Source organism: Priapulus caudatus, unplaced genomic scaffold (genome assembly GCF_000485595.1).
Source record: "Priapulus caudatus unplaced genomic scaffold, Priapulus_caudatus-5.0.1 Scaffold107, whole genome shotgun sequence".
Classification (NCBI taxonomy): domain Eukaryota; kingdom Metazoa; phylum Priapulida; class Priapulimorpha; order Priapulimorphida; family Priapulidae; genus Priapulus; species Priapulus caudatus.
The window spans coordinates 1,334-11,960 of NW_014577168.1; the positions used below are offsets into that span (position 1 = coordinate 1,334).

The 10,627-nt window shown below is 44.5% G+C and overlaps 1 protein-coding gene across 1 annotated transcript; it reads right to left on the bottom strand.

Moving 5' to 3' along the window:
* Positions 1 to 421: 421 nt before the first annotated feature.
* LOC106805244 (putative ammonium transporter 1) lies at positions 422 to 4,509 on the bottom strand. Its single transcript, XM_014806775.1, has 6 exons — positions 4,492 to 4,509; positions 2,108 to 2,357; positions 1,668 to 1,757; positions 1,177 to 1,413; positions 898 to 986; positions 422 to 532 (listed from the first exon to the last, which is right to left on the bottom strand). Exons 2-6 carry the CDS (start codon positions 2,289 to 2,291, stop codon positions 422 to 424), a joined length of 711 nt encoding a protein of 236 aa, XP_014662261.1. The 5' UTR covers positions 2,292 to 2,357; positions 4,492 to 4,509.
* Between the last annotated feature and the right edge of the window lie 6,118 nt (positions 4,510 to 10,627).

Below are 10,627 nucleotides of genomic sequence, written 5' to 3' on the forward strand. Positions count from 1 at the left end.
CGCACGCACGCACGCACACACACACACACACACACACACACACACACAACTCCACCCAGCAAAAGCTCTATCTATAGCCGAGAGGCAATTATAGGAGATTGCTGTGTCTGGTACCTGTCTCCCATGACTGTTTTGTGCGAGGTTTTCACTGCTCAATTACCCATTTTGTAACAAACATGAGAATAAGTGGAGGAGGAGGGTGAAGAGGAACAAAAAGTCGATGAAGAGGAAAAACGCGAAGATGAAAGCATCTCTAGATACTTAAACTAAGGACGAAGCGAAGCTTTGACTTTGTTGCCGCCATTCCGTGGCATGAGGCATGCTGAGCACTAAGTGACAACTGCATGGGCATCGGAATGGAGTAGGTGGCACGATAACGTACATATAGTTGCCCTAGTATTAGTCTCGTATGACGTCAGCATCACACCTCCACAGCCCTACGGGCAATCCAGTTGCAAAAAAGTTGCAAAAGTGGGCAGTCCCCCACGACCTGGATCACCACATTGCTGTCCTCTTGGGGGCTTGCGTACTCCTGTAACTCCAAGGGAGAATTCAGCAAAGGTCGAACTATTCTGAACCGACCAAGGAAGTGATCCAAAACCGGCACCCGGACTAGGCTACATCTCCTCCCGGGTCCACACCCCCCACAGTAATAGTTGCCCTGCGCGTTCACCACCCCTCTTTGCCTGTGGCAATGTATTGTATGCCGTAAACGGAGTCTTTCTCTTCTCCATCGCAATTCTCGTCTTTAAGCTGCCCTCATTTCAAGCCATTAGGCTTTCACGTTTGTGCCATTAAAATGTCAATCTTCTTTCATAGGGTTGCAATCATTTGTGCGGACACCCGACTGCCTCTCGTGGCTCGGCCACTACAGCAACCGTCGTGAGTCGTACTTACACTAAAGGATATGGTTCCATCGTCCAGGCCCATGAGCAACCAGCCTTTCGCAGACCACGCCCAGTGAGTGACAACCGGGTAGATGAACCCTGGACAGACGAAAAGAAATAAACAAATGCGAGCTTGCCGCGCACGCTGACGAGAGATTCCGCATCACACTCTTCAGGCCTTCCGTCACATTCTGATCATTTCAATCGTCGCTGTTCGACGGTGTTAAGCTCTCACATACCGGCTCCCGTAACCCTTTCTCTTTGCCACTTCATTCGGTCATTCGCATACCTGTGATGAGAGAGCTGTAGACGAGGTAGGCCTCGAAGGTGCATCGCTCCGCCACAGCGCCGGACACTATAGTGGCGGCAGTCGCCGCGAAGACGAAGTGCCACAGCCAGAGCGCGTAGTCGGGGTTCGGTATCATGCCGTTGAGGCCGCTGAAGAAGTACGTGTGACCTATGAAGCTGTTGCCCTCGCCGAACGCGAACGAGTATCCGACAGCCCAGTAGCAGATGCCGGCTACAACTGAAACAGACGGTTTACTCATCAACCACACGAGCTGTGTGTAGCCATACACAGAACAACAGAGCTATACAGCTATGCAACCAGCGAACTACACCGTATAGGCTGCTAACTGTCTCGAACTGCGACGTAAGGTGAAGTTACGATAAGTTAGATATTCTACTAGCGAAGACGTCTGTTAGCTAGACCAGAAGCACCCAGCATGATCACTTACTAAATAGCATGAGCAATATAGTGATAGATATATAGACACTTACACACGTCTACCATATTCTTGATGAGGATGTTTGTGGTGTTCTTGCTTCGCACGGCTCCACACTCCAGAAAGGCAAAGCCGCACTGCATGACTGCAAATAGATAGCAACTTACACGTTACCTGCTGTCGTTTGGTAATTCATGCCTCTGAGTTATGTCTAACCATCGCAACAAACTCATCGGAACGGCCGGCTTAAAATAACTATAGATTCAAACAAAATAAAATAAACAAGTGCAATTAATAAGATTTCAGGTAGTACGATTATTTTTAAATCGGCTGTATGTTGATTTTTCACATTTAATTTTGAAGTTGCCTATCTTTACCCGGTGTGTACGACGTAAGAAAAACGTTCTCGTTAGTTTAACTAAGAATTTACACATTACCCGAGAGATATAATGTTCATGTTGAATGTGGTTTGGTAATTCCATCACGTATACTCACAGAACACGAACATGGCGTTTATTAAGATGAAGAAGATGTCGGTGTTCTTGGCAAGGATCGCGTGTGCCGACTCCAGCAGCGCCACCTGTTGTCTCAGGAGCAGCAACTCTTCAACGACGTCGCTGACATAATCGAATGTCACGTCGCTTGTGATGTTAGTCGGTGCTCCGGCCATGAGGTCCATTCTGCATGACAGATGGCGAAAGCAATTTTCAGCCGAACGTGTCCTGTTGTTTTTCCGCAACCCGTCCTGGTGGCCGTTGTCAGAAACATCGTAAAGTTAAATGTTAAGCTAATGTTAAGACTAATTTTGTTTCTGACAACGGGTTTTTACGATTACCTTATTTTTATAGCGTACAGTGAGTGACAGATCTGTATTAAAAAAGGAAATCTCGAGTTTGGTGAAACGGCGGCTTAAGGAACCTGTTGCGATGAATGGTGGAAAGGAGAATTTCTCAAATACGTGTCGGCCTACTGCGTTGATAAATGCCTGCCCCGCATTAGGGCGGACCTCGCGACAAGCCGCTATACAATGCAACGTGGGCAAACAGGGCCAGGAACATTTACAGTTTCTCCGAAATTCTTTGTTATCGTGTCCACAAAGGACGCCATCGACTGCCCGGCTGTTGCATGTTTTTCTTCGCCTCGGTCTGACGTTGTATGTCTATAAGCCTACCATGTTTACACACATTCCATTCCATGACCGCGCCACGTCGGCTCTTCCGACGAACATCTTACCGGTCGCGAAGTTATTCATAACGCGAACCCGGCGCAAATGGCGATTTTTAAACTCGGGCATTTTACTAGTGCCCACTCGAGTTTTTTGACGATCCACGCGGATTTCCCTCCCAGTTTCGAAGCGTCTCCATCAAAACATCGGCGGTTAATGGTGTCATAGGTGATTTAATACGCAGCAGGTAAATAAACTACGCGAAGGTCTATTATCCCGCCAAAATCCGAAAGTTTTCCGAAAGTGACGTATTGTGTGTAAAAGTTTAATGACGATCTAATGAAGGCAGCTCTGCAAATAGTTTTAATTTTCAAGATGATTTGTCCTGTTCATTCGATTTTCGTTTTTTTGTCATGCAGTGTTTTGATTACTTGATGCGCAGGTTAGAGAGGAGTGGATGATAACAGGATGTTCATTCCTTGTCCATTATGAGTTGTCCATGCAATTTCGTTCATATTACTATAATAGTAATATAATATCCATTACAAAGCAGTGAAAGTTCAGCGTGGTCAAGTCACCGAGCTAATAATAAATCATTAACGTCACATTTTACAATCAAAAACCACTTTCATCTATATCGCAAATCAAATCTCGCATCGTAAAAATTTATTCATACAGCGGGAGTAAATCCCACACGATATTGTATGGTTTTATTACATAATGTTGGAGACCTAGACGATGTTCATAAAAATACTGTATGCTATTATCTAGGTCATCTGCTTAGAATGCTGCATGGGCGCCTTAGGGAAGAAACAACAGCAAAGGAAAAACATTCCTTACGTTGTAACAGTTATTTTCGTTTTGCTATGCTGCTAAGCGTGATATTTTGAGTAAAAATATTAGGCAAAAAAGCATGCTTTTTTTTTTATAAGAGGCTAGTGGTCGCTAGATTCGCAGTGTACTCACTTACTAATACTGCAAACTTTATTTCAAGATTACGACTCCTACAAACATATGCAGGTCAATAATGAATTAAGTCATTTCTAAAACAACAAAATATATAAACGAACTCACTCAAACCCAAATAAAAAATGGCGGATATATATGTTGTACGTGACACAAATTTTTTTAAATGGAACTGCAATATATCAAAATAATCAAACGGCACCAGCAACTTAAAAAAGCATGAACACCAATAATGGGTTGATCTAAAGATTTCTGTTTGCGAATACCAATTAGGGTGAACTGCACATCTTAAAACAGCAAATTGTAAATATCACTACACAATCTCTATCGTAGACATTTAAGAACGATCTTGTTCAGAAATCTTTTATTATCTATAAGAGACTAAAAAGTCTAATTACTTAGCCAGCGACGTACGTAACTTAAATGTGTCGTAGGGGTTTGATTGACGATAATCGCTACTTGATGTCAACGCAAAAACACGTAATAAAATAAAAATTTATATATAATGCTTAACTTATGGCGCCCTGGACGACCGTGGCAGCTCCAACGCAGCACTTACACCTGTACCAGCAGCATCAATAGTAGCTAACACAAATTTATGCCGCTTAAATGATCTTCTTCTTCTTCGTCGTCGTCGTCGTCGTCGTCTTATTCTTCTTCTTCTTTTTCTTATTCGTGTCCTTCTTCTTCTTCTCTATCTTTAGTCGCACAATACACTTCGGAGCGCATAGAAACTAGCTAGACGTACCTGGGCAGGTGCGACAGATTCCCGCACGGAGCTCTCACTGGCTTGCTAGCGATTCAGGACGACGACGGGCCGTCGGCGGAAGATGCGACGAATACAATGCTGTAATTACGGGGCGCCCGTCGGGATCACAGCTTCACGTTACCAAGGCAACGATGCAGCAATCACTGCGAATCTGCGCATGCATCCGTTAATAACAAGCGCATGACATATGCGCGCGCGCGTTTGCATTCGTTCAAGCAAGTTCGTGTAGCGCTCTCGCTGCGCGCAACAAAACCTGTAAGCGGACCACAGTCGTGGCGTAGCTTTTCGTTATAGAGTAACAACGAAAGCGCCTCTATTCACGGCACGGACATTCAAACCTCTGGCTATACCTACACCCACCCACACACGCACACACACACACACACACACACACACACACACACACACACACACACACACACACACACACACACACACACACACACGGAGACACGTGACATGCGCTGAGCTAGCACTGATTTTACGAGCAAAGTAAATATTTCTCTCCCGGGTGCAGATTCGCCGCCATTCTCCGCTCGTAGGCTAGTCGAGCTACACCTGTCGAGGTGCAATACGCGGATTTGTTTATTTTTTTGGGGTGTGCGTATTGATGGGTACGTGAACGCCCCACCCCACCCCAACATTCAATGTTAATCGGTGATAGCAAGAAGGTATTAAAAGATAAATAGGTAAGAAGCTATTAAACTGACATATTATGCGTTCGTGCTCACCCTACATGTACGCGAAATCGTGGCAAGACGAAACTCTATTCGTACAATTCGTGACGAGTTTGTCTCGAATTTACGTTATCAACGTCACGCATAATTCTAGGCGTTCAGGGAAATTCTGTTTTGTATTATTGGGGGCATCCGTCGTACAAGGATGCCCAGCTAAGCTAAAAGAAAATATTTGGGTATCCTTGGCACGGGAACTCGAAATCAATGGTAATCCCATGTACCGTCCAACAGTCTCGAGTTCACAAAGGTAAAAGGAAATTCTGTATTAAACAATGTCCGCCGTTGCGTAGCGAGACAGCAGACGTACGCTAGTCGTTAACGTTGCAGTGTGGCTGGGCCAGTCACTGCGATTTTGACGCTCGAATGTTACGGTTGGTCGTTGTCGCTGCAGTACGTCTGGGCGGCTGGGCTTTTACGCGACTAACATCGCAACATCGCAATTAACATCGCTGCGTTAGCAAACTCAAACGACGTGAAACTCTTGCACTTGTTTCTGACAATTATAACAATGGCAGTAGTTCGGATTTAGGAGCATGCATGTGATTCGCACGAATAGACAGCTAATGTGAGGTTCACAAAATGAAATGAAAATGAAAATGAGGTTGTGAAGGTTCACAACAGAGACAGAAAGAGAAGAGCGGCTTAAAACTAGAACATTTAGGAGCAGACGTGGGAAAGGTGGCACGCATCGGCTTTCAGAAAATACATAAAATACTAATCAAATTCAGGTCGGAACATTCTGAAGGCAGCTGAGACCATCTTAGGTGAAGTAAACGTTAGGAAGAGCATGTCTGTGAACGAAACATCCGTAATCATGAAATCCGGAATTATGAAATCCGGAATCATGAAATCCGGAATCATGAAATCCGGAATCATGAAATCCGGAATCATAAGGTCTGGAATTTATTATGAAATTCGGAATCATGAAATCCGGAATCATGAGGTCTGGAATTAATCATGAAATCCGGAATCATGAAATCCAAAATCGTGAGGTCCGGAATCATAAAATCCGGAATCATGAGGTCCGGAATCATAAAATCCGGAATAATGAAATCCGGAATCATGAGGTCCGGAATCATGAGGTCCGGAATCATGAAATCCAGAATCATGAAATCCGGAATTATGAGGTCCGGAATCATGAGATCCGGAATCATGAAATCCGGAATCCAGTGATAATGAATTTCGGGGGAATGAAGCAGCACCAAAGATGGCGATGGGAGAGGACGAGGAAGGATGTTGTAACATTGGCATTTGGGAAAGGAAGGTGAGTGAATCCAGCAAAGAAGCGAACACACACGCGCGCTCCCACGAATGCAGTCACAGACGTACACAGCGAGAGCGGAGAGAGGGGTAGATGGGATGGCGAGCCGGAGCTGAGAAGGAACGAGAGAGATTGATACAGACAGAGGGAGAGAGATAGAGAACGAGAAATAAATAAATAAATAAATATATATATATATATATATATATATATATATATATATATATTATAGAGAGAGAGAGAGAGAGACTGAGAGAGAGAGAGACGAGACGAAGAGAGAGAAAGATAGCCAAGAAGGAGGAGAGAGAGGGAAAGAGGAGAGGATGAGAGATGCGTTGGTATGCCCCTCCGCATCATGCGACGCTGTGCCTTCTTGAGCCAGCGTGGGTAGCTACTTAAGTTCAGTTTGGAGATGAGAGAGAGAGATGGGAGGAGAGAGAGAGAAGGTCAAAGGCGTGCGCGAAGCAGATAAAATAGTGCGCGCTTTTGGGTGATAGCGGCGAGCCCGGCGAGGGCGAAGCCACATAGGGATGGGGGGGTCTGGGGGATGCCTCCCCGTGAAAATTTGAATCTACAGGCAAGATGGGGGCATCTGTGTGCATCTGAGCATTGTGATCTTAGCACAAAAAGGTGTTTCACTGTAATTTTAGAAACAATACATGATGATTAAAAGATTTGGTTGGCTTAACTCAATTAATTTGTTGCTACTTTAACAGTGGAATAATCTTTGTAAACTTCCTGAAATACTTCCCATTCAAGACATCTGCATACATTGTACTGGTGCTCACACGAACTGTTAATATTTGCGTCATTGAAACGCGCTGACCGAGCAAAGCATGCTAACCTTCAATATTACGCAACATTACGCTTATATAACACCAACGCATGCTGCTGCAAGAATTCAGGCAGTAGATGTTGAGCCGAAGGAATGTGTGGCAGAGTTCTGGATATTAAAATTTATAGCTAAGGAGTGACTGCAAGTGGGCGGTGTACGGGATTAATTTGCGACCAGGGGAGCGGGGGGTCTAACCGCTAAGACATTCCCAGCTAACAAGTTATGTTTCTTGAATGCTTATGGGAATGTTTCTTTTAGGTAACATATTCTAGTAACGTTCTGATTAATAACGTGTTTAGAAAGAGTTTTCCAGCTTCTGAGGCACGTTTTTGCACGCGAAGGGGGGGTCTGGGGCGGCCCTCACCCAGAAGAAATTTTGAAATTAGGACCCTCAGCATGCGTTTTCTGGCGCGGCAGGCGGGGTTTCGCGACGCCCTGCCCGACCCCTGTGGACACGCCCTGGACCTGGACCTCTGTTGACCTGGTCTCTGCGTTATAGGGCTAGATTACACGTATATATACATGATATTATGTCGGCAAGACGTTATAATTATGAAGTTTTGGTTACGGAAATTTGTATGGCTGAAAATGCCGCGGCGGCGCCGCGGCTGCCGGCGAGCGGAGAAGAGGACATGAGGAGAGAGAGAGAGAGAGGAGTAGAGATGATGCGCGATCTGGACACTCCTGCATTTTCCCTGGATCGCCGTGACGTGAGCTGGAGAACAGATTATAAATAATATTATGTAGTGTATATTAACCAAGAGTACATATGAATTATGTTATTACATCTGATAATCTTGTTATGTACTTTTGATATTATGATATGTGTTCTCGGGACAGCTGAGAGCAATGTTTGCAGCTGAAACCAGTATGTGCTGGCACCTGGACTTCAAATGTGGCATTTCGAGCAACACAGACTCATCGGCTTGTACATGCGCGCGTAGTTGTTTAGATAGTTCTAAAAGCATCGGTGTGTCCGTGGTAGGCGAGAGGAAGGGCGTTATAAAGAGATGAGTGTGAGAAGAGGCGCAAGACCCGAGCTGAAGGGCTTGTAATAGGCAGAATACACGCGAAAACAGACGGTGGCGCGATCGGTGCGACCAGAGCGGTACGGTGACGTACGTGACACAGTTCACATGCTCCTCATCCCGGGTACCCTGGGTCTTATGGTTGTACGGTGTGTCCATAGAAATAGATAGATAACTAGAATGTGATTGTCCATAAATTGACCCAGCGAGCGACGCTAGCGGCCCTATCGAGACGGGAGCACTACGCGGAAATCCGTGTTACATTGACTAACTATAGCGTCACCTGCTCTTTCGAATCGTCCCAAACTTTTAATACAGCAGCAATTCTAAGTATACTTATGCAATATTGCTCTTTAAGGTATTAGGGCCCCTGGAAAACAGTTTTTTCCATTGTAACCTCTGGAATCTATGATTATTGTTTATAATTGTGACTAGGTCAGGACGGTACTTAGAAAGTAGCATTCGGCCAAACTGTTACTAGACGGTCCGCGCGTCGACAGTTCCCTCGCGTGTACACTGACACCGCGCGTGGAACTGTCGAGCGAGCGACAGCTAGCTGTTCGCGGACGCGGGTAATCCACAGAAAAGTTACCACTGTACCTATTTGATTCCAACAAAATTGACACTTGTTGCAGAAAATTTCAATTTTACATCAATGAGACAGTTACATAGAAGGCAGTAATCTAGGAACTTTAGACAGTAATACGTTGGAGACGAATCTATCAGTATCACGGTGTCAGTAATTTTTATTCTTTATGTAAATATTATATATATATATACAACAAAAGTAACAGGAATGATTGTGCAACACTATGTGGAATTGATCAATATCTTGATAATCGACCGATACACATGCAATTTCTTAAAACTACTACATACATGTGGTAAGATTGATTTTATAATAAACAGATTTGTTGGAAACCTTTACAAAATAAATTGATGCTAAGTCTTCCCTAGTCTGCATCCTCTAACAGTTCACATCTGAGTTATAGTATATAGTTACTATTATGATTATTTAAAAATTAGTTATAGGTTGTGTAATATAATTGTTCATTGTATTAACTTTTATTCGATATAAGATCAAACCATGTAAGTGTTAAGCGGGCTTATGTCGGCCTTTGCGACGCGACGCCGATTGCCTTGCCGGACTGATTTTCTGCACATGGTTGCAGAGTCGCAGCGAGGCGATCGCGACGCAGAGGAAGTTCGCACCTGGAAGCACCTGCGACTGCATGGGACGTCGTGTTCGAGCTTGCCGACTGGAAATTTGTCAGCTCGCAACGTAGATCGCAGTGGGTGGTAGTCGCACGATGTTCTTCTCTGACTATGTTCTATGACGCGCGGATCTTGGTTCGACGGTCGCAGCATTGTTTCATGGTTACTACCGACATAAGCTGCTTGCGAGTCGCTTACGACAGTTCGAGATGCATATAAACAATGCACGTGATAAAACAAATCAGGTTGCATAGTTATGTAACAAATCATTGCACACGAGCAACAAATCTGGTAACTCATTTAGGTTGCGCCGATCAATAGCGATGTCATTCTAATCTGGCGCCCGACGTACGGTCGCAGGCAGTCACCGGTCAGTCACGTCGCAGTCGACCTAAGCCTGCAGTCGCAGTTGATTGCAGGTGCGGTCGGCGTCGAAGCATTCGACCGACAAAAGGCCCGGCTTTAGAGACCACATGAAAAGCTATCTTGAGAATATAAAAGATGGACCATGATAATGTCACTTTCAGAATTTTTATATATTCTGTCACATGCATTCTACCAATAGCCCGGTTTTTACAGGTTTGCTGGCGCCGGTTTATCGCTGAGTAGTTGGGATGCTAGAGTTCGATAATGATTGCACTGCCGTTCTAAAAGATTTTGTAAGGTACATGTTGTGCGGCCTTTCTGATGCATCTCGACTGTCGGTGAAATTGTAAGTGAGGTTAGGTTTTGAGGTTGGTTACTGTATGCTACATATTTAGATTAGTCTAGAACACTTTCGTCTAAAAGTAAACTGGAAAATTGCGTGAGATGTATCGAGTATACTTCGTTATTAATAAGCGTAGAATGCACAACACAATCTCGGTATTGCCGTGGCAGTCTGCGATCGTAGATTTGCAGCCGCGATCTTAAGAATGTTGCCCTGCCAATTCTTAAGTTGCATAGATCGGAAGAACGTGGCGCAAACTTTGTTCACAATCACATGCTGATTAATCTCATGTTAGACGTACAAATTTATGTTGTTTATAGATCTTCTTAT